The sequence below is a fragment of the Mytilinidion resinicola genome (genome assembly GCF_010093595.1).
Source record: "Mytilinidion resinicola strain CBS 304.34 unplaced genomic scaffold BDZ99scaffold_6, whole genome shotgun sequence".
In the NCBI taxonomy this organism is placed as follows: domain Eukaryota; kingdom Fungi; phylum Ascomycota; class Dothideomycetes; order Mytilinidiales; family Mytilinidiaceae; genus Mytilinidion; species Mytilinidion resinicola.
Window position 1 is genome coordinate 1,854,222 of NW_022985442.1, and position 22,655 is coordinate 1,876,876.

At 51.1% G+C, this 22,655-nt stretch overlaps 10 protein-coding genes across 10 annotated transcripts; 4 read left to right on the plus strand and 6 right to left on the minus strand.

Moving 5' to 3' along the window:
• Window positions 1-1,927: 1,927 nt before the first annotated feature.
• BDZ99DRAFT_383620 (Clavaminate synthase-like protein) lies at window positions 1,928-3,523 on the minus strand (the record flags this gene model as incomplete). Its single annotated transcript, XM_033715338.1, has 2 exons — window positions 1,928-3,052; window positions 3,122-3,523. 2 exons carry the CDS (start codon window positions 3,521-3,523, stop codon window positions 1,928-1,930), a joined length of 1,527 nt encoding a protein of 508 aa, XP_033579645.1.
• A 160-nt stretch (window positions 3,524-3,683) lies between these two features.
• Window positions 3,684-6,164, minus strand: BDZ99DRAFT_439991 (uncharacterized protein). The gene is made up of 2 exons (XM_033717686.1): window positions 5,599-6,164; window positions 3,684-5,543 (listed from the first exon to the last, which is right to left on the minus strand). Exons 1-2 carry the CDS (start codon window positions 5,940-5,942, stop codon window positions 4,154-4,156), a joined length of 1,734 nt encoding a protein of 577 aa, XP_033579646.1. The 5' UTR covers window positions 5,943-6,164; the 3' UTR covers window positions 3,684-4,153.
• An 84-nt stretch (window positions 6,165-6,248) lies between these two features.
• Window positions 6,249-6,896, minus strand: BDZ99DRAFT_518496 (uncharacterized protein; the record flags this gene model as incomplete). Its single annotated transcript, XM_033725297.1, has 1 exon — window positions 6,249-6,896. The coding sequence occupies one exon, from the start codon at window positions 6,894-6,896 to the stop codon at window positions 6,249-6,251; it is 648 nt and encodes a 215-aa protein (XP_033579647.1).
• Window positions 6,897-6,963: 67 nt separating this feature from the next.
• On the plus strand, window positions 6,964-7,296 carry BDZ99DRAFT_518497 (uncharacterized protein; the record flags this gene model as incomplete). Its single annotated transcript, XM_033725298.1, has 1 exon — window positions 6,964-7,296. The coding sequence occupies one exon, from the start codon at window positions 6,964-6,966 to the stop codon at window positions 7,294-7,296; it is 333 nt and encodes a 110-aa protein (XP_033579648.1).
• A 1,643-nt stretch (window positions 7,297-8,939) lies between these two features.
• Window positions 8,940-10,669, minus strand: BDZ99DRAFT_507833 (kinase-like protein; the record flags this gene model as incomplete). The annotated part of the gene is made up of 3 exons (XM_033724279.1): window positions 8,940-9,734; window positions 9,787-10,227; window positions 10,612-10,669. 3 exons carry the CDS (start codon window positions 10,667-10,669, stop codon window positions 9,004-9,006), a joined length of 1,230 nt encoding a protein of 409 aa, XP_033579649.1. The 3' UTR covers window positions 8,940-9,003.
• Window positions 10,670-12,870: 2,201 nt separating this feature from the next.
• BDZ99DRAFT_271917 (uncharacterized protein) lies at window positions 12,871-13,429 on the plus strand. The gene has a single exon (XM_033713896.1). The coding sequence runs from the start codon at window positions 12,955-12,957 to the stop codon at window positions 13,384-13,386; it is 432 nt and encodes a 143-aa protein (XP_033579650.1). The 5' UTR covers window positions 12,871-12,954; the 3' UTR covers window positions 13,387-13,429.
• Window positions 13,430-14,390: 961 nt separating this feature from the next.
• BDZ99DRAFT_349250 (uncharacterized protein) lies at window positions 14,391-14,863 on the minus strand (the record flags this gene model as incomplete). The annotated part of the gene is made up of 2 exons (XM_033714482.1): window positions 14,391-14,640; window positions 14,715-14,863. Coding segments are annotated over 2 exons (399 nt in total), but the record flags the coding sequence as incomplete, so codon positions are not given.
• A 1,732-nt stretch (window positions 14,864-16,595) lies between these two features.
• On the minus strand, window positions 16,596-18,135 carry BDZ99DRAFT_383075 (mannosyltransferase; the record flags this gene model as incomplete). The annotated part of the gene is made up of 3 exons (XM_033715310.1): window positions 16,596-17,073; window positions 17,119-17,746; window positions 17,796-18,135. 3 exons carry the CDS (start codon window positions 18,133-18,135, stop codon window positions 16,596-16,598), a joined length of 1,446 nt encoding a protein of 481 aa, XP_033579652.1.
• A 196-nt stretch (window positions 18,136-18,331) lies between these two features.
• On the plus strand, window positions 18,332-19,679 carry BDZ99DRAFT_413596 (60S ribosomal protein L8-B). Its single transcript, XM_033716699.1, has 4 exons — window positions 18,332-18,599; window positions 18,652-18,740; window positions 18,796-19,216; window positions 19,268-19,679. Exons 1-4 carry the CDS (start codon window positions 18,525-18,527, stop codon window positions 19,466-19,468), a joined length of 786 nt encoding a protein of 261 aa, XP_033579653.1. The 5' UTR covers window positions 18,332-18,524; the 3' UTR covers window positions 19,469-19,679.
• Window positions 19,680-19,808: 129 nt separating this feature from the next.
• On the plus strand, window positions 19,809-21,422 carry BDZ99DRAFT_271984 (NAD(P)-binding protein). The gene is made up of 2 exons (XM_033713897.1): window positions 19,809-19,846; window positions 19,897-21,422. The coding sequence occupies exon 2, from the start codon at window positions 19,958-19,960 to the stop codon at window positions 21,347-21,349; it is 1,392 nt and encodes a 463-aa protein (XP_033579654.1). The 5' UTR covers window positions 19,809-19,846; window positions 19,897-19,957; the 3' UTR covers window positions 21,350-21,422.
• Window positions 21,423-22,655: the final 1,233 nt, after the last annotated feature.

Sequence of the window (22,655 nt, forward strand, 5' to 3'; positions counted from 1 at the left end):
ACCGCATTCAGCCATCTATTATTTTTCAACATGTCCTCCACTCTTGCCCGGCCCTCGAGTTCGGAAGATACCAGATCTGGAAACTCTTGCAGGCGTGAGGGCCAACGGGGAAGGGCGGGTTCAACGGGGATATTTTGCGTACCCTTGCAGGACCTCGACGTGAGCTTAGAAGTAGCGAATTACTAGGGCGCGTAGGCAAGATTACTATGCGAAAGAAGGGAGGGCTCGGTGAGGCCTTAAAGCACTCCTGCTACGACATAGGGTGAAAGTGTAAGAAGTATCTACGAAATTGACCGTACGATGAGTTTTTATAGTGACTCTGCTTAGCCCTCGCGTGCTCCTTTGCGTGGTTCTAAATTAGTCGCTTTCTGAGGCTCGTAAATCAGACGGTGGTCGACGGTGACACAATATTGGGCTGAAGCACCCCCGTAGGACTGACTCCAGCTGGTGGTTAGAACGGGATTGACCAAATGGCAAATTTGTTGGTAGACCTTGTGTCCACGCAGCGTACCTGGTGTCCACGCGGCGTACCTCTCCGCGTAATTGGATCTTATTCCTTTTCTAGGGCACGTAAATCAGGCTAGAGAAAGAGAGAAGATAGAATCGAGTTGAAGCACCCCGGCGCCGAAATGGCTTGAACCAGTCGTAAAAAGTAACATAATTGACCGCGTGAATACTTCGTCGGTAAACGCAGCGTCTACGTGGCGTGCCCCTCGGCGTAGTTGGATGTTATCCCTTCTCTGAGGTATGGATATTAGAACACCATAAAGAAAATCTCGTGATTGGTTACAAGAAGCAACGAAATTGACCGCTTGACGACGATTTTTGCAGATACCACGGGGACGCTGCGTGCCCTCCGCGTAGTTGGTTCTTATCTTTTTTCCAAGGGACGGATATTAGAGAGATGTCTTTTTAAAGGTGGGGAATAGGCCTTGGGACTATCACAAAGAGAAAAGCAAGCTCAGTTACAAGAAGTAACGGAATCGACCGCATGATGATTTCTTGGTAGACGCCGCTTGCCCTCCGCATGCCCTCCGCGTAGTCGCATCGTATCCATTTTCCAAGACATTGATATTAGAGCGCCTGTATTGCGAGAGAAGGAGAGAGCTGGAGGGCCTCCACGAAGAAAGCCTTTTGATTGTTTACAAAGAGTAATGGAATCAACCGTGGAACAGACTTCCTTGCGGACGCCGCGTAGCCTCCGCGCATCCCTCTGCGTGGGCACAAGATAGCTATTTTCTGAGGCATACGAATTGGAGCAGATATAGAAGACAATCAACTACCTAGAATGACACGTCCAGGGGTGATCTAGCAACGAATTGCGTACTTTAGTTGGAAAGAGTTACAGAATTGACCGTGTGATGATATTTTTCGCAGATGCGATGTAACCTACGCGTGCCCCTCTGCGTGTTTACAAACTATCTCTTTTCTGAAGCATGTGAATCGGGCGACGGTTCTATGATAAAAGCAGAGTTGTATGGTAGTGGACCAAGCACACCCGCTAAGAAACAGCTCACTTACGTTACAAGCATCAACGGAATCAACCGTGTGATAAGTGTGATCGCAGACGCGGCGTAGCCTCCGCGTCGCCACATTCTTCAGCCATTCTCCAGGGCTCCGGAATCAGACTAGAGAGAAGATGTGATTGACCTACCCGGATCTGCTCTGTAGAGCTTCGGCCACGAATTGCTGACAATAGTCACGAGAAGTTGCAGGATTGACTGCGTGAATGATTCGTTGTAGCCGCTGCGTGTACTTCGCATGGGCCTCTTCGTAGTCGTAAGTTTCCAAATAAATGACCCTGGGGTTTCTCATAGATACTTTTATAAGCGTTGACCCGCACCAGTCACCTCAAGTGGCGTAATTGAGCCCTATTTTGGATTCTGTCTTGCCTACCTTTGATTATGGAATGGATCTGATGTCTCGGTCAATTCCACCAAAAGCTAACACTAAAGCTCGGGGATAAGCTCTTCACGAAATGCCACCAACCCACCGGCAGGTATAGGCACTCGCCAGGGCTGAGTATGCCCTCGAAATATGGCACATCTCTGAAGCCCGGAAACGCTTCGTCAAAGTTTCTTCTTTTATCCCCTGATCCTTCATCTTTTCCTATTCTTTTGGACTCGTCTTGAAACTCATTCTGCAGCAACTCTTCCAAATCGATCTCACTCGTATTCCCCATATCCACACCACCCTCCTCCACCCCTCTTGGCCACATCTTACTCCCCGGCGCATACAGTCTCACGTACTTCCGCCCCACCACCTGCGCCAGGATGTTATGATACGGATCCGTATGTAGAGGGGAAATAGTCCCTGCGGGACCAAACCAGGCGTTGAGCAACGGTTCATCAAGTAGTGGTGGTGGATTTGGGAGGTTAGGGACAGGTGGCGGGGAGGTATAGCAGTAGTCCGGAATCACGATGTCGGACCGAAGCGCAGGGAGTTGGGTCAGCAGGGGATGCTGTGCTAGATATGCAATGTCCGTCTCCTTTCCCACCTCATCTCCCTCTTCTTCTTCCAATTTTTCCCCTTCTACTGCTATTGGGGCCGGAGGTTGGGTATGAAGCATATAGGTCTCCATGAATTCTTTGAAAGTGATGATCCGCTGGCCCCATCCCTCATCCACATAACTCCTCCCTACCTCCACCGGCACCAGCCTCCGTCCTCCTAGCGTACGGCCTAGTAGATACCGCGGATCGCTCCATGGCCGTTTCCGCATCGCTGGCCATTCTTCCAACCCGCCCGTGAGAATTAGCGGCGTCGGCTTTCCATCGCTTTTATCGAGGTAGCTCTGAAAGCCCGCGTGGGAGAGGGCGCAGATGCGAGTTATGGGCCTGCGAAGTAGTGGAGCTGGGATGGAGGTTGAAGGAAAGGAGGATGGTATGACTTGGACGTCGATATTGTGGGAAGGGGTGAGCTTTTGACGTTTTGAGGGCCGAGAATCAGATCTAGACGACGAGAAGAGAGATAGAAACTCTTCCAACATCCCCATAAACCTCTCAATGACGTCCTCTCTTCCCGGCCCACCGCTCAGTATTAGCGCCATATCCAGCTTCTTCACAACGTCTGTAACCCAATCCCCCTCTTCCTCATTTCTCCCTCCCTGCCTAAGTCTTTTCACCACATTGCCCTCCCCTTCCGCCTTCAGCCGTTCCTCCTCTTTCCTGATGATAGTCAAGACCTCCCATAGACTACCCTCAGTATGCAACCGCCTCCAACAGGTTGGCACATCCTTGTACGGGTACGCGTGGAGCTTCTCGTACGCGAGCCTAACGCACGCTTCCGGTCGGACTGGTAGAACTTTCAGGGCCGCCTGACCACATGAGTGGATTTCGTCATCGGGCGTGAAGGGTGTGGAGAGGTGTGTGTGGAGATATTGGGAGAGTTCGGTGAGAGAGATGGGTGTGGAGCCATTCAGAGTCGGTGATTTCGGGTTCAATTGCGCGCCGTCAGTGATATCGGGGCTTCGGCGGTTCTCGGAGAGAGGAATAGGGTGCGAAGTCGATGGTGAGAGGTGCAGCATGGTGTTGCGGGCCGCGAGGTTGAGGTCATAGGTGGTGAAGTCCGACGGACTTTTGATGCAGATTGGCACGGACATCGACAAAACGGGTAAAGCAGCTTTAATCAATGTCAGGAATAATAAACATACACTTAAGCATGCCATTTTGGCATGGATACAAGGACTAGATCTCAGATGGCTGTTTTGATTGATTGATATGCATGAATTAACATTTCTACAGTGGGGCAGATCCCGATCGTAATTAGTCGATCCGTTCGCCAGCCCTATGGCCTTATCATACACCCAACCATCCAAGTGCTTCTAGCTCCTAGCTCCTACAGATTTCCGCTCCATATTCCATTCCTCGCACCCAAAAGCCCGTTCAGGGTCCAGCCGGATATCCCAGTGAAAACAATTGTTCCTCGTAGATAGTCTGAAAATTCAAACCCAGCCCAGCACCCAAATGCCCGCTTAAATACTCCTTAAATATCCCGTCTTTCGTAACCATCACACGTTAAAATCCAGAACCCTGGTAAATATAAAAAATCATCAAGCTCGTCGCCTGTGGGATATCATTGCGGAAAACCAAGACCATGCAGTTAATAATGAATGAGAAAAGTCGTCATCGATCTGTTTGCATCTCGAGAAGATCAGTCAGCCGGTAGACTTGTTTGGGGACAGCAGACCGCCGACATCCTGTAAGGACTGAATCGTGCCTTGTCGAGTGAGGGAGTGACCCACGCCATGTGAACTCGAGGAGGGGGGTTTAAGCGATGAGCGTTTTGATGATCGTGACGACGAGTCCGGTTGCGATCCGCCGCTGGTAAGCAGGCCTCCTGCGTCCTGCAGAGAGACAAGGGTCTCGTGTCGGGTGAGCATGGGCCCGATAACGCCGGTCGGCGGTGATGGTGGTGGTTTCGCCGCTTTCCCATTGCGCGTCGTCGTCATCTCATGGTTCTCTTCGGATTGCGAGGGCCGTGATGAGCGTCGGGGAAACGATCCGTGCGAGAGGAGCCCCCCAAGATCGGATAGGAGGGCCCGGGATCCCCTTCGAGTTGTCGCAAAATCATGGACACTCGTGGGGCTGGTGGGTGATATGTTGTTGGTGGTGGCGGTGATGGTACTCGAACGAACCGATGGAAGAGACCCTTCCTCGAGCAGTCCACCAACGTCGAAAAATGATACGTTGCGGCGTGGTGGGATTACTCTGAGATCTCGAGGACTCGGCAAAGGGTCTTCAGGGACAGGTGCTTTGAGGTCAGATTCTTCGCTATCTCGAGCTTCGACTGGAGAGTTGGGAAATTGCCAATCCTTGCCTGTGAATGGTGCTCCATTGCCACCATTTTTGAGAAGATCGATGTTGGCGACGGGGGCTGGCCTCGGAACATTCTTCTGTTGGTGAAGATCCGGGTTGAGGCGATAGCCCATGTCTCGGATGAGGTCTTCGTCGCTACCCCATTGCTGAAGTGTTGGTCTGCGTGTTGCGGGTCGTTCCATGCTATCCGTGGTGGAACCAAACTTGAACTTGGCTTTCTTTATACCTCGATCTCGGAGGAAGGAACCAAGAATGATGGCATTGGATACTGCAGTAGCAGCTAAAATCTCACCTGACGCGAACACTGTCCGGAACTGTTGGCCCCCTTGGTGGGCGATCACCGAGGGGACACGTGCCCCTGTGATGGCGATCAACGCTAGCGACATGGAGAAGAGGAACACTAGGGAGAACTTCCGCTTCAGTGGCATGGCGGACTGGACGATGATCGGAATCGGGAAAACGACGAGGAGAGTGTCGGTGATCATGTCGGCGACACCCATGGTGATGAGGTTGGCGTAGCCTTGGCGGCATTGCGGTCCTGGGTCTGGGGAGACTTGCCAGTAGTGGTCGAACGGCTGGCACTCGGCAAGAGTAGAGATTACGACGGCAACGAAAGTGGCGGCGAGAAAGATGCGGATGCCTTTGAGGCCTATCTCGTAGCTTCGCTTCCAGAACCTCACGGTCAGGCGCTGGAGGAACTCAGCGACTGTGAGTTTCGCAACCCAGATGCTAGTACGTCGTTAGTAAATGAAATCTTGCGCAACATGGCACACAGGCTACTCACAACATGGCGTAGAATATGCGCGCACCGAGGACCATGCGCGACCCGAGCTCGCGGCGGTGTATGGCCTCGTTTGACATGTCGGTGATGTTCACGTTGTTGGTTCCGTAGAGCAGGACGACATGCACGAAGGCCATGCGCACGAACAGCGGGATGATGCTCAGGGCTATTATTTTGTCCTCCTTGAAGAGTCGTTCGTTGCGCACATATCGGCCACTGAGGCGGAACAGGATGATGACGAGCGAGAAGCAGGTGCACCACCAGCTGAAGAGGAGGGTCGGGTTGTTCTGGGCGCGGCTGCGCGGTTCGGGCGGGGCCACATCACCGATGGAGCGAGGGAGGAACATGGCGGCGGTTCGCAGCGCTATACACACGCCCTCCTCCGCAGAGGGGCGAGCAGGTGGTCGCGTGCAATGGCGGGCGGGTTCGCAGCGGACGGCTCGGGGCAGAGGGGTGAGGTCGAGGGTGTCGCAGGCGCTTTGACCATGTCTGCGAGAGCGCAGATGTAGACCGGGGCTTGGGGAGCAGCACGACGTGGATGAGTGGACGGCGTGTGGTGTTGAGGATGGTGATGTTCTGCTGGCGGGCGAGAGAGGAAGGCTGGTGCTATCAAGGCCTGGGAGTGGGAAGGGCCAGAACACGAGATAGCGCAGCTATCGCACCAGTGCTGGAGTCGGATCCAGAAGGAGACTGGGAGGCCGTTTGTGGCGTCTCTGGTGGTGATAACGCCGCGCAGCTGGAGCCCACAGGGTCAGCGGCTTGCCGAAGGACTGGCAGGATTCGGGCTGGTGCAAGGCTTCCTCGTCTGCTTTCGATGGCGAACCGCGACGGTAGGCGGACACGGCGGCAGCATTCGTGGACACTGGAGTGGTGATAGCCCCCGGGTGAAGCTGGACTCGCAGACCACCCTCTCTGCCTGGGGCCCAGTGCCTGGTTTCCTCGTCGCTTTGCGCTGGGGCGGCGCCCAGTGAGCGCGAACGACACCATCTCCAGGCTGGCTCTGCTCCCACACTCGCTGCCGGATAGCGTGTCGGGTGCCAGGTGCAGTGCCCAGCAGAGCCTGCGTGGGAGGCCGCCGGGGGGTGGGTGCGGCCGCTATGCGCGCACTGTGACTGGCTGGAGCCCGTCTCGCGCGTCCACTTGCTGGCTGCTGTGGGTGCTGGCTGCAGATCGTGGAGGGCGGAAAGGAAAGCGGGCGGCGGTGGATGATGAGACCATCTCCAGCATGCCGTGTGTCGGACTCCCTCACCATCAGCACCATCAGCACCTCCAGGGCGGCATCCAGCGCGACGTCGCCACATCGCTGCTGTCAAGACCGGCCCGGAGCCGTGGGCGGAACACTCGGCACTGCCTCCAGTAGGTCGCGCGATGGCCTTGTGCCGGGCCCCTCCAGATGCCTCGCCGACCGCGAGTCGGCCTCGATGCCGGAGAAACACCGTTATCGTCGAGCATTGGCAGCATCACATGAAGGCGCGAAAAGTGGACCGCGCTCCCATGCCGCTGTTGGCCACCGCCCGCTCACCTTGCCAGGCCGAGGACCCCACGGCACCAGCCCTCAGGTCACCACCCACGCGCCCCTGCAAGAGTCCTGCTGCTCCCCTCCTGCACACCAAGCTGGATGTGAAGGCTCCAGCATGTATAAACCTCCTCGGCGCCTTCGTGAGACGCCCGGCCACCACCGAGGAATCGCCTGAGGCCTGAGACAACCCTGACAGACCCCAGATCCAGATAATGTCCCTCTGATCATTCATGCGTCTCGAAACACTGCCTCGTTCTCAGGAGTCGAGCCAAAAATATCACCATCGCTCAACAGGCGCCCAGCAGACACGGCCCCCCTCTCCATTCGCGGGTTACGGTGATTCCGCTTCTGCGTGGCTCTCGACGCTGATTTGAATTGCCAGGCGCGTAGCCAACGGGACTGTGACCCAGCATGCATTCGCTTGCAGTCAGCCGGCAGTCATACAGGCAGTCAGATATGACTGCTCAGCTCAACTTTGCCGCTTCCACATTGCATGAATATTGGCTCGTATAACACGCCCGCAGTGCATTCCTGTGTACCTTAGATCTGACTCTGTATGCTCCACACCTTCATCCCCATGATTAGCGCAGGGGTCAGCGAGTCCTCGCGACGATTCCAACGTTTTGAGAGCTAATCATGCAGCATCGCCAATCTGGCTATTTTCTCGTGTTCTCAAACAGTAAGGATGACTTGCAATCTCCTTTGTCCCCTTCTTTAGGACTCTCCGACTACCAGTCCTGGCCAAACCACACAGGACAGTCGCCTGTTCGACCTTTTCGGCTTGCAGTGGGCCCCTACGTTCTTATCACTCGGCATTGTAATCTCGAGATCCACCGGGTAGCGTCAATCGCTCTACTTGCGCTTTTTTCTCCCTAGCCAAGGCCTCAAAGCACCGGTGAGCTACTTTTCAGGCATGCAAATCCTCCAAGATTGGCAAGCTTGAACGTGTAGCAACAAATTGGTTATCTCAAGCCATGCGTCCTACTTTCTAACAGATCCAATTCAGAACCTCCGAACTTATAGCCGACCGTATCACCCATCAACTTTCCCGCTTTCCCCTTTTGATTTTCCGGGTTTCCCTATGCATGGTCCCATTCCTACTTCGCTATTCTATATCACCCGATCCTATGTTATCTGCTTCGAACGTCGCTTCATTTTCTCCTGTGCTCTCTTGAGGGTATGATTAGAATATATACATGTTAGTTTGATGCCGGCCATTGAACATTGTTATACCACCGTGATCCGCACATTGCCCGCCTCTCCACTTGCATGACTCTGCAATGCTATGGCTACTGCTGTGGCTAAGGTTGACTCAGACCCGGCTCAGCTTTGGCTCAAGTCTCCTCAGGTCTGCTCACCCTTGCTCAACCGCCGCGGCACAAGTCTTACATAGAGCGGACTCAAATTTATCCTGGGTCGTGAATTAGGGCTCCATGGAAGCGTTGTAGTTCTGTTACTTAGGTAGTTTGCTGCGGATCCATGTAGCTTCAACTTCTACCCACATTAAGAAAGAAAAATAGGGAGATTGTCGAGGCAAGTGAAGGGCAAGAGTGCTTGGAGAAGAATCTTGGTCCAGAAACACAGCTTGAAATGCTGGCGGATGCAATCTTCGTGGATAAAGTTCATCCAGAGGAACTTGTGGAAACTTTTGCGCGCTACCTGAAGCGGATAATCCAAGACCCAAAATGCACAAAGTAGCTGTAAGGTGTAGGTAAATCAAAGCCCAGATTAAGCTATTAGCGGTGTACAAATTTGAGAAGCTCGCACACATGGATCAGCAGGACAAGAAGCATGCGGAGAAATCACTAAAGATTGCTTCACAGTACTCAGAATTTGGATGATAGATCTAAGTGTTTGCGAACATTGATAGCTCTTCAAAGCTCTTCTGACTATAGCTTGAACCATGGATGCTCGAGTACAGCTCCAGTCGTAATGCGTTCTTTAGGATCATACCTCAGCAATTGCCCTAGAAGATCGGCCAACACCTTCACCTCTTCGGAAGGTATCGTGAGGCTTTTCGGTTCACCAGTAATCAAGACTTTGAAGTGAAGTCCCTCCGCTAAATAGCCTTCAATTGTCCTCGGCCCCTTCACAGAGATACGTCCGCTCTCCCTTATGAACGGGTTGCCTTCATCATCAAACCAATTATCTCGGCGTTCCCAAGAAGACCACCAAGGCTCAGGAAATTTCCCCAGTAGCTGGACCATTTGAAATTTAACATCTCCATCTCCGTCCCAATCGCGAAAAAGGCGCCGACCAGAGCGTATTTCGGAGATAGTGCATGCAAGAGCCCAGAGGTCGCTCGCCAAACTGGGCAAATTGTCGATCAAGAGTTCAAGTGAGCAGTAGGCGGTTGGCGTTCCCAACTCCTTGGGAGGGGTTGCTGTTTCAAATGCTTCGCCAAAGTCAATTATTGAAATCTGGTCGGTTAGATATTTCCGGTCAACATCATGCCAGGATATTGGTGCTACGGTATACTTCGGCGCCATCGGTTCGGGGTCGTCGCCTAACGTTGTGTGGACGTCCGTAGTTTCAGGTTTGCCAAGTGCCTGGATGACTTCCTCCTCGCTGAGATGGTCCAAGTTGGATATCTTGAGCAAGATATTTGCAGGACGGAAATCTTGATTTACATTAGCTACTTCTGATATAAGGAGAGGATGCCTGCTGCTAACCACCATGGCATAAACCGTTGCTATGAAGAAAGTGAAGTCCTTTTGTGGCTTGTAATGCGATGGATCTCAAGGTTTTACCAGGATTGTCAAAAACTTCCCAAATATCATCAATTCGTGGTCCGAGGGCAGGAAGAACCAAGCAGAGATGCCGGCCATTCGGTCCTTCGATCCAGAAATGACGTTCGGGTAATCCGAGCTCTTCACTTCCAGGTTTCCCAAGCTTCATCATTTTCAAGTCGGCGCCATCTTCGCGTGATTGGGCGGCTATAATGATCTTTAAGGCAACGTACTTTTCCGCCTCAAGGTCTCGACAAAGCCACACAGTGGCCAACCCGCCACTGCCAAGCTTGTGGATAACTCGATAACGGCCTTTATCTCCCAATTTATCCCCGAGATGTACGGGGTGAAATCCACCAAGACAGTAGTCCTCTATTTCTTCAACTCCATCGGTAAAGCAAGGTTAATACCGTCGGTCTTGGAAGGGGGGATCATCGAGCATCATGGACTCTGAATCCTCCATATTATAAGGCTCCTCGTTAGGTTTAGGGGTTGCCGGCAGGTGATTTTCCATGTTGTCCATTGGATAGCTGTGCGACGTCAAGCAATAGAACGGTTGTGCGGGCTCTAAAATTTCGGCTCTGCTTTGGAGTATGGCTATTCTTCTTTGCCGTTCTGCAGACAGCTCTTTGCGGCAGCCTTTCAAGAGTTGTTTCTGAGATGAATGTAGCCGTTGTGCGCACAATGTCGTAGTGGCTTGAGAGCAGCTGATGATTGTGATTGCGAAAGAGGATGTTGAGAGTGCGGGAAAAGTAAGAAACGACCAACGCAATCGAAATCGTTTGGTGAACGCTTGCATCAGGTAGCTCAAACAACAACAGGGCATCAGTATTTAATTACTCTGCTGCAACATGAAACGCCATATTGTACCTGTGATATAGGCGCCGGCTGCCGCTGAGCTTTAATTAGATCTTGCTTGGCGCGCTAGTAGGTATTAGAACTTCTAGAAATTACTGAGCTTTCGGCTTTAAACATGTGTGGACCCTGCACCTCCTGAGAACCTCACCTGGGAAGCACGAGCTAATGTCACGAACATCAAAAAAGCAGCGCAATCAATGCAGACGAGTTCGAAACACCAACATATCTCCATGTCTTGATGTCAACTCAGCCCTCGACTGTGCCTCAGTAGATCAGGCGAAGTGAATTCTTCAAGAACCAGCCATTTGTTCCAGCGCTTCTGCAACGGAACAACACTGATAACCTGTTAAAACCTGCAGCACAACTCAGATCTCTTGTGGTCCAATCACTTATCTTTCTCCGATATTTCACACCCAGTCTGAAGGATTTCGGGATTTCATATTCTTCCCGGGCGCTTAGGCGCTACGGCACAGTTCGAAAAACTTCCATTGTGTCTTCAGGCGCCAGGAACAATGGAGCAGAAGTGGGTCAAGTCTGGAAATATGGTTCAGCTCTTGTCCTGGTGCGCACGCGCTGTGGCACGGCTCGAAGTGTGCAGCCGTTTCTTCATGCGCCAGAAACACGTGAGCGGAACTGTGCCATTTACAGACTGAAACTCCGTCATCACCACATCCGGGAACGTCCAAGCCAAAACCAGCTGCTCAGTCTTGCGGCACAGTAAATCTATTATCGGTCAAACCTCAGCCACGCTTCATGTTGACCAAAGGGGATCAATGTGGCGGGATAGTCCTTTCCCGTTTACCGATCAAGTGTTCACTCGGAGACAGCTAGAAGCAACAGCGCGCGTAGATGAGTGAGCTGTGGAGCTATAAATGTGACGATGGTACGACCGTAAGAAGTCCCAGAATCATTGAGAGTTCCTGGGCATTTGATATACTCCAAGTATGTTTTCTTGCCGTCATTCAGCTCTCTGTGCTTTATCTTCGAGTGTGCATACCTTTCATCTTATTTATCTATATCTAAGCCACCTGCTGTACTATCGATTCTTCACCGATCATGGCTGCGCCAAGATCTACACAGAATCAGAGGAGGGTGGAACCGTAAACGATTCACAGGTATGGTTCCCATAAGGCGTCGCTTGGGCTCTGCGCTATTACTACACCTAAATCTTTCGCGCCAGTTCCAAACATAAGGATCATATAAAGCTTACTCTCTCTCTCCGTAGATCACCTAGATCCTAAATCTGCCGGCAGACGACGACAGTGTTGATAGAAATGAAGACGTAGCTCGCGAAGCTGCGAGATTGCATGGTTTTACCCATGTATGGATCCGGTATAACCACATATGATCTGCTTCTCTCAGACGAGATTGTCTCTAACTACTCGACAGGCATTTCGATCATGGGACAACTCGAACCAGAGTCAGAGGACGAATGGTCACGCGCAATTGGGATATCCATATTACAGTCTGGATGGGCACTGGCGCTAATTATGTCACACATCAGGGGCATGTCTATTGTGTTCGCAATAGACAGGGCGCACCCGCACGGCTCATGCGTAGGCCAGAGAGGAGAACTCCGAAGAATGGGCTAACGGTGGAACTATGGGCATATCTATGATTTTCATGTCGACCGCAAGACGACGCTGGACTGTTAAAGAACATATTACATTAGAATTGCCTAGAGCAATCCCAGGATAAGTAGCAATTATTTAGTTTTCTCGCACATTGCATTTCATTTGGTGGAGTCTATTTTTTATATGTACAGTACACTTTTAACTACTTACTGAGCCTACTCTAGAGCTTTAGACACCGTTGGGCTTGTCACAGTTCGTGTCAGCCACTTATACTTCTACCCTGCATGGATGTCAAAGTGGCACAGACTAGCCTTGGGCTGGTTTCCATTGGAGAGCTAGTTTACTTGAGAATAAGTGCCTTGGATCCGGAATCTAGCAGCCCTACGGCTGCGCCAATGGGCCTTCTGAGACAGGTCGAAGATTTAGGGTTTCAACAAGCCGCTCAATTCCCACTCAAGGTGCACTCACCTCAACACAACCACAACTCAGGCCGAAGCATGAGTGGCTCAATTCCGCCCGGAACGGGACGGGAAAGTACTAGATTGTGTGCACATGGGGGCGTTGTACTACCTGTTCTTGAGCTATAGTAATAGTATAAAAGTATACGCGAGATCCGTTTTATTTAGAATATATGTGTCTTCACCGAACTACTTAAATTTTCCAATTCTTGAATAACTTTATGCCCTTGCTCTGGTCTTTTGACATTAGTTATTACCTCACACAATCCTATGAGCCCCGAAAATCCCCGGTATACCTCCAACGAGCATTCCTGTGGACTCAAAATCGTACCCTTCATGATCCCGCTTCATGGCCTCAGAGCCCGCCCTACAGCCCGCTTCGCTCACGCACACACCCCTCACCGTGTCTGTGTCACAGCACGTTCCAACCGCGCAAACATACCCGGGAAGACATTCGGAGCTTTTCTTACAGCTGGAGAGACTTGAGCATGTGGTGTCGCCATCGAGGCAGACGCCACGGCCCTCGGCGACGATGCCGCAGATGCAGTTGTCTTCTTCAGGGCCACACTTGCCGAAAGCACCGCATAGCGAGCGACAGAACTCTCTCGCGCAAAGGCCGTTGGTACACTCGGTGCCTGAGGCACACTAGGTAGGTATTAGTCCATACTTGCTATGTAAAGAATGGGACGGTCAGGATACATACCCTATTCCCGCATCCACCGCAATTGTTGTTATCGGTGAGAGGGTTGATGCAAGACCCGAAACAGAGGCGTGCATTGGGAGAACCTGTGGCGCAGGGAGACGCGGGTGTCGATGTTTCGCTTGAAATGGAAGAGCTGATTCCAGTGCTGCTTGTATGAGGAGAGAGTGTGGTGCCGCTTAGTGTGGATGAGGAAACGCTACTGCTCGAAATTGATGTTGATGGTGCCAAAGTGCTGGATGGAATAGAGCTAGACGTGAGGGATGTGGACGAGGGAACCGTGGAGGAGAGAGTCGTGGATGAGAGCGCGGTACTGTTCAGGGCCGATGTCGACGACAGTGATGTTGAGAGTGATGTTGATAGAATGGAAGTGCTGTTCAGAACAGGTGTTGATGGTAGTGAGGCGCTGCTATTGCTCGGAAGTAACGTAGAAGAGACTGAAGAGTTTGCCGGGATTGATGTAGAGGAGAGCGTTAAGGTGCTATTCGTAGGCGTGATGACGGTAGAGGGCGCAGTACCGCTAATCCCGGTTAGGATTAAACTTGTACTCGAAGCTGACGAGCTCGCCATGGAGCTATTGCTGAAATGACTCCAGGATCCGATAGAGGAGCGTGTAGAAGAGGGCGTCTCGGAAGAAGAAGAGTTACTTGCGGAAGATTGGGGTAGTCCGGCTGTACCGCTTGTAGAGTGTGAATATCTCGTAGGCCCCGTCCCAGACATGGGTGAATTTAGAGAGGTTGAGTTTGGATATGGATATCCCGTACTTCTCGTCTCCCAGATAAGACTTGACGAAGTAGAAATCACAGAAGTCGAATTCGGGTATCCCTTTGTCGTAGAGAAAGTGACAAATTGCGTCACTGTCTTGGATATCGTACTAGTTGTCGTCTATGCATTTAGATTAGCCTTTGAGCCTACACACTTGCACCCTGAGAGCTCGGAGAGACTTACGACGAACGAAGCAGTAGTCGTGGCAGCTGTTATCCCCAGACAAGAACATGCACTAGAGTAGAGTGACAGATTGGAACACGCGCTGGTAGCATAGGCTGGGATAGGGTTGGTGCTGCTACTGGTAGTGAAATAACCGTATTGGGGTGCAGGATGCCGTTTGGCCCAACGAGCTTCCCCGATGAGCCGCGCTGCGGTGCCGGATATCCCTGAGGGGTATATAGTCACGGTTGAATCAACCGTTTTAGTGGTTTCTACCACTCTGACACGAGATAGTCAGCAGTCATTCAAGCAATAGCAGGCTGGAGGATTCCTTTAAGAAAACATTTGACTTACATGGTTCCAACGGGGATGACGGTGGTCATGAAGCTGATACAATCCCTTGTTCCCGTAGCGGGATGGTCATATCCTCTTCTAGTTCCATTTACCGCTCGAGCGCAGTTGTCTGCATGGCAAGCTGCTCTTTCCTCGATGACGGAGGCAAGACAAAGTGGAACGAATATCAGATGGGAAAGAAGTGACAGCCTCATGCTGATTAGCGATGGCGAGCGTGAAGTCCGGATACTCAGTAGTCTAGAGATATGGAACGTGGACAGGCTAGCCTTTTATAACTCACCGACAGCAACAAGTCAGTTATCAGCTGGTTTCCATTTTCCCGTTCTTCTAAAAGCCCTCGTCCAACTTGGCCTCGGGCTTCTACACAAGAAAGACTAGATGCCGCCACTTGTAGCCTTCGCCATACCAGGCGTTTGAATGTGCGAGCCTTCCGTAGGTGTCGTGGAGACAAATTGAAGCTCCTGAACGCCACGAGGCAAGCTCGAGAGCATACTCTAACGCGCCGAGTCGTTAAGGCGTACTGTTATTTGATTTTGGTGGAGCAATCAAATTCGGAGTTACCTAATCATGGAACACTGCATATTTGGGCAGCTGCAGAGCGCCCATCGCGAAGAGGCTCTTCGAGCCGAGGGAAGATATGTCGTACATGAATGTGGTTTCCGGTGTCTGGAGGCTTGCGAGATAAGTTACACGGCAGCCTTAGTGATACCAGTAACCAGGTCGCATATCAGGTGTGTACAAACCGGCGGGGCATTGTCCTAAACCTATGAGGTATACCGGGGCTGAGAATGCGTTGGAAGCAACTTATATATGACGCTTAACCTATACACCATTCAGCTTTTCTATTTGACCTCACTAAAGATAGGGTATGAAAGTAAGACTTACCTATAGGTTAAAAAAATGAGATGATCCAGCATCACCATTTCGCCGAAGTTGGATCTAACGCAGAACATGTTCACCTATCACGAGCATGCATGAGGCGTCATCGCGTCTGACGTGTGTGCAATCCGCAAAGGGGCAGACACCCGTGATGTCGAACTGGCTGAATCTCCCCGTGTCCTGGGTAACCCATCTAACCAGAATTTCAGGTTGGACAAATGCCGACCAAATTGCCAATCATTATTCGTTTGAGCGCATGTTCGTGTTCCAGTTGAGCAAGAGACCTTCCTTTCTACAATAGGGAAATCTGAACTGCGCTAAGCACAATCAAGGGCAGCCTTGTTCCAACTAATGAATGTACGTCGTTACTGTCTCCATGGGTAATGGGGTGACCGACAGGGATCCCGTGCTGAAGAGAGAGATATCGAGTGTTCTAGTTTGCTTCGTATACATTACCTATGGAGGCGTACATGAGGAGCGCACGGAGTATGACAGTTGTGACAGGAGTACGACGCCTATCACAATTGTCACTTGGTCGCCAGCGATTCTACGCGGCACTGATGGATGAAGCTCCAGAAGATACCGTGTGGTATTGATTCGGGTGCATGCGATAGGCAGCGTTTGGAAAATTAGTTTTTATTCATCTAGTAGAACTTTTATGATTGGAACTGGATTTATATCGCTCTGGAGCCAACTGGCACATAAATTCAATGCTTTTGCGTTTGACTTTGCACTGAAGATGCCTTCGTAATGCGAGAATTCAAGCGGTGGCTAGAGTCGATCATATCGTAAGATCGGCTAACGATGCCGTAGAGATCAATGAGGATGCGACGAGGGTGATGATGAAAAGGCAGCGAACAGACGACCAGTAGGGAGGTCCGCGGCCAAAGTCTGTGTACGAAGTACCAGTCCAATCTGTGCATCATAAGAGGTGATTATTTCTACATCATGAACGCTTGCAATGGTACCATAGGTAGTAAACAGTTTGGTCGGAACGTGATACTACGCGGGAGGCAGAAAGTTCGCAAACAAACTGCCTTGCACAATAGCGTACATTATCATCCAGCGGATAAATACACGCGTGATCTTTGCTGGCTGCTGCTTTGATGCTTCAGATGTTGAACTATGAAAGAGCACTCTCGCGATGAAAAGATACCATATAGGATATCCTGAGGCTATACGGTTTATGATCTGGACGTGGAAATTCGTAAGAGCCATCAGAGCGAGTACTAGCTGGGGCAACGCTAGACGACGGAGATAGCCACGCTCGACCTCGGTGGGATGTTGGTCTTCGCTAGGCTTTGGGATTATTCGTTCCACGGATCCAACGCTGGAACGTGACTGAGGGTCAATCACTAGTGACTTTGGCTTGTTTTCGAGGCTTAAAATAGCGGATTGGACCATGACCCACAATAGAGGCGTTGCAATGAGGAAAAGGGGTACGTTCGAGATGGTCCAGTAACGTAGAAATCCCACATTCCTAATAAGTTAGATCATAAAACGTTGTGTATCATTCGGCACTTACCAGTAGTGACTTTGAACCCAGGAGTATATGCTCGGAACATACCTCAAGCACCAGGATCTCCCATACTTTGAGGACATATACGTTTGGCCGCAGTACTCATCGTAAGCTAGCCATTGCGGTCCGAAGAATCCGACGATAATCAGGGACCCAGCGACGGTGGTGGAAAGAAGTTTTCGAAAGTCATTCAAACTCAGGCTATAGCTCAGTAGTCTCGGTAGATGGGTGACGACGTCGTAAACGAAAATCAAACCGCTTAGTAGTCCATTGCCGCGAATTGAAGCAGCCATTGAAAACAATGCTCCTGATGCGATGATGTGGCATCCTCTAAGAGCACCCCACGAGTTTTGAGATTGGTCGCGTTGAGATTCGATATAGAGTAGCATTCCGGAAAAGTTGAGAAAGGAGAATAGAGCCTCTCCGTAGGGGGCAGACAAGAACAGACCAGCAGGCGTTACGATATGTAGAGACGCTGCCAAGAAAGCGCTTCTGTGTTCGTTCGCATCACTCTGCACTCGGATGAAGAGACGATATAAGACTAGAACAGATAAGAGATGCGACACATGGGAGATAGCAATGCCTGCCCAGACATAGGTGTTGAAAGGCGCATTGTCGGCTTGTGGGGACACGACTGCATCGGTTAGTGCTTGGACTTGGATATGATATGAGAAACATCCTACTCTTAGCCAGATAACGTATGAGACGGGAAAACGCCCAGCTGAAAGCCCAGTCTTGCTCGTTCAAGTAACCCCTTTCAGCAGACTTTACAAAGTAGATTGCATCCCACCTCGTAAGCTTCAGTGCTAGCCGTTCACCCAGCACGTGGAAAATGGAGGACGCGTGTTTTTCGCCAGCACCTACAGCGCCAGCCCTTTGCAAGATGACGGTAGAAGTGTCATAGCCGGGGCCAGGACTAGCTACCGCTACAACCAGCAGCAGCGCTTTCCACAGCAGAAATAGAAGAGCCAGGCTTTTGAGAGGGTGCTCCAGCGGCCGGGCATATGGGTTCCAGGTTGACATTGCTACTATGTAAACATGGTCGAGATATGGGAAAAAGATGGCGAAGCGTGACTTGGGGAAAGGTACGAGCGGACGAAGGTGTCTGCCAAGCGTGACAAGGATTATGTATTGCGCTAGACCATGATGGGCTAGCTCGCTTTGCTCTTGGCGCGCACGCAAATAGGCGAATATCCTCCACCTAACTTTTCGCAGTCTGTTCCTGTTCACTTCGCCCATCGACAACCTAGACGGTAAGCTTCCACTTTGCATTTCCATCGTGCCCCGGCTATGCTGGACAGTGTCGATGTTGGCAATGGCTGAGCTTTAAGACTGGCAGCAATGCCGTCTTTGCTCTTAGAGATTCAGAACATAGCGCATGCTAATTCTGTTCTCAATGACAGCCCTCGAACATGCCTCCAAAAGGGAAGAAAGCAGCCCCAGCGCCTTTTCCGCAAGGAAAGGCGGGCGCGAAGAAGCCGGCCAAGGTTCGTACTCACTTCCCGCTGCCGTCTTGCTAATCATACTCACAAATGGCAGAACCCCCTCATCGAGAAGCGACCGCGCAACTATGGCATCGGCCAGGATATCCAGCCCAAGCGCAACTTGAGCCGCATGGTGCGATGGCCGTACGTCGAATTCTTATCGCTGTTCACTTCAGAGTATCTATCTAACGCCGAACAGCGCATACGTCCGCCTCCAACGCCAGCGCAAGATCCTCAACCTCCGTCTTAAGGTCCCCCCGAGTTTGGCGCAGTTCCAGCACGTCCTGGACAGAAATACCGCCACCCAGGCATTCAAGCTCCTGAACAAGTACCGCCCCGAGACCAAGCCCGAGAAGAAGGAGCGTTTGACAAAGGAGGCCACCGCCATCAGCAACGGACAGAAGAAGGAGGATGTCAGCAAGAAGCCCTACACTGTCAAGTATGGCTTGAACCACGTCGTCGGCCTGGTCGAGAACAAGAAGGCCTCGTTGGTGCTGATCCCCAACGACGTCGACCCCATTGAGTTGGTGGTCTTCCTCCCAGCTCTGTGCAGGAAGATGGGTGTGCCTTATGCCATAGTCAAGGGCAAGGCCAGGCTCGGAACGGTTGTGCACCAGAAGGTAGGCTGTCACGCTCAAAACTGTTAAGTGCGATGCTAATCCGCTGCTTAGACTGCTGCTGTCCTCGCACTCACCGAGGTCCGATCAGAGGACAAGTCGGAGTTCTCCAAGCTCGTCTCCGCTGTCAAGGATGGCTACCTTGAGAAGCACGCGGAGACCAACCGCCACTGGGGAGGAGGTATCATGGGTGCCAAGGCCAATGCTCGCATGGACAAGCGCAGGAAGGCTCTGGAGAGCGCCATCAAGATCTAGTGGGTCTGCGGTGGTAATGACTGTGAACACGGCATTCTGGGTGTCTTTCTGTGGATATAGCGGGCGTTGAAAACTCCAATAAGATCCTGCCTTTTTACGGCCCCACTTCAAAGACTCCATGGCATCTTACAAAGTACGAATACCATGGGAGAAATCAAGCCTATATCCAACCCAGTCATCCAAGCCTCCATAACAGAATCTAGTGAGATGCATAAGCACTATGACCGCTGTGATTTGAGATGTACCGTGACCCCTCTGCCCCTCGCTCGTCATTGCGCTTGGCAGCGCCTATCAGATCATGTCGCCTTGGAAAAGGCTGGCTGCACGGCCATTCGGCGGCAAGCAGCGGTCTTAAGAAAACTGCAAGGCTTTTTTTGAGTATACTCACCACCGACATGCCATATCGCCGCATACTAACATTTGCGCAGGAGTCGGCGCTACTTATACTGAAGCTTGCCCCGCAGCCACCGTGAGAAGCAAATCACACCCATGCCTCTTACCATCCTGACCGACGCGGACGTCCGCGCACTCCTCCATTCCCTCACGAAGCAAGATATTCTAGACCTGCAACAGTCGCTTGCTGACGCGCTCCACTACTACTCCACTTCCACAGAGGACGACGGCAATGGCTGTTGTTCCTCGTATCAGCCCATTCGGACTGCCCTCAAGCGGACCGATGGACAGACGACGCTCCTCATGCCAGCCAGCAGCAATAACGGGGTGGGAGTGAAGATAGTAACATTGTCCGAACCAGTCAACAAATCATCGCCTGTAGCCTCCTTCGACGCGCTCTCGCTATCTTCCGCACGCACAGCGTCCACGAGCTCTTCAACAACCGCCTTCGATGTGCCCCCCGACTCGGTTGCCAGTAGCCAAAGCACTACCCCTCGAGGATCTCTCACGCTGATGGACAAGGAGGGCTCACCGCGGGCACTCATAAATGCCGAAGAAATCACAGCCTTCCGCACAGCATTAGCGTCGACCATGCTGTTCAAGAAGCGGAAAAACGTCCACGACCTGACAGTATTTGGGGCTGGCAAGCAGGCATACTGGCACATACGGCTGGCACTTCTACTCCGCGGCCCTGAAATACACCACCTGAGCATCATCAACCGCAGCTTCGATAGCGCGCACAGGCTCATAGAGAAGCTATATAAGCCCTTCGACGAGCCTGTGGTATTTCCAACTCTAACCGTCCCGACTGCCGAGATTTCAGATCTGTCACGGCCGAAGATCGCCATCATAACGCCATCGCACACCGAGTACGGCCGTCTTCTCAAATCGACTATCCGCGCTTCCTCTGCAATCTTCTGCACTACGCCTTCACTCGAGCCGCTCTTCCCAGCATCATACCTGACGAGCACGGAGGGCCGCAAGAAGGGCAGGTATATTGCCGCCATCGGGTCATACAAACCGCACATGGTGGAACTGCACCCTGATATCCTTCGTCAAGCCGTTGGACCACAGCATAGTAACCACCACCATAAACATGCACAGCAAGGCGGGGCGATCGTCGTAGACAGTGTCGAGGCTTGTCTAAAAGAGGCGGGCGAGATTATCCAGGCTGGGTTAGGTGGACGCGAGGTGGTCGAAATTGGGGAGCTGCTGATGCTGAAGCGCGATGCGGACAGGAGACGGCAAGAGGCGCAACAGTCGACTGATGATCTTGATAAGAGTGGTGTGGAGCTCGGGAGCGGTAAGAAGAGAAAAGGCGCGGAGGGGAAGGAACATGCTGCGGGAAAAGGGTTAACGGAATGGCTGCAGAGGGGCAATGTCATATATAAAAGCGTGGGGCTAGGCCTGATGGATGTGGTTGTCGGAGAAGATCTCGTCAGACTGGCAGATGAAAGAGGACTGGGAACTAGAATCGAGAATTTCTAAATATGTGTAGAGGAGTTGGAGGCATTTTAAGTTCAAGGTTTGCCACAGGTAAGTTAACCGAACCGCCCCAATTAGACTCGTAATCCAATTTAATTAAGACTTCGGGCGTTTCGAGGCAGACTATAAACTATCGAACACCCGAAATTTAGTCCCCCAGCGCACATATCTCACCAATCCAGGTATTTTTTCGTTGTAGATAGAGGCCAGACGAGAAATAAGGGTCAATAAAGAAAGCTGGACTCAACAACAAGACAACTTTCTCAAACGCTGGAGTTATCCGAGGTCCCCCAGGAAATATCTCGAGTTCAACTTGAGATTGTATCTTGCACGCCTTGGGAATCATATGAAGTGTTCTACCAGTTTTACACGTGTTTCAGTAGCTTGAATATCCCCTGGTTTGAACAGTCAGCTCGAATCTAGCAATGTAAAGCTGCACACTTCGAATATGACCGGGCGAAATTAACGAAATTAATTTCATACAAGAGGGTGGAAGTCTTGCTGAGGTTGAGGGGACGGTAGCACGTGCGGAGTGCTGTTGTCACGTGGCATGCATGCTCTGAAATTTCTTATAATTATAAAGGGGGTTCTACTGCGATTTCTTGTCTTTATTGGCTGGCTCTTACTTCTTGGGCGCAAAATGATAACCTTAAAAGACGAATGGCTGGAGCTGACTGAAAAGGGTGGAGTAAAACTTCAAAAGCAGTTACTAATAGGAGAGAAACAGGGACTCGATGGACAACCGGCAAGAACCTATAACAGGACATAAATGCAGTAACACTATTTTAGATTTCTGCCTTTTTTCTTCTTATATCTAAACCTTTATATAGAAGTGCAGGAATAATAATATTAAAAACTTAACTACGCTAACAGTTATATCCTATAGTAATACGGCTATAGCACTTTTAGTATACGCGCGTCCAGTTCTAACGTGTGTATAGGTATATTTTATTTAATAAAAACGTCTTCTAGAGCTAAGTTGCTGTCTCTAAGCTAAATAGGAAGCCGTTGTTACTAGAATACATTCTTAATATTTGCGGTAAACCTTAGTCTTATAAAGTAATAGTTCTTTAAAATAGCTAGATATTTAGATTCTAGTCTCTAATCTAGCTTATTAGCTTATTAGCTTAAAATAAAGGGAAATAAGTATTTATATTAATTAGGGCGCTGCTAAATGTACACCCTATATTTACTCGGTGTACACCCCTTTTCTACTCCGTATACACCCTTCTTACGTCTGATTTTCTGATTGGTCCGGAGGAGTGCTCCGGGGCCTCCGATTCGCTCGCTTACGTTTCTCACTAATTCC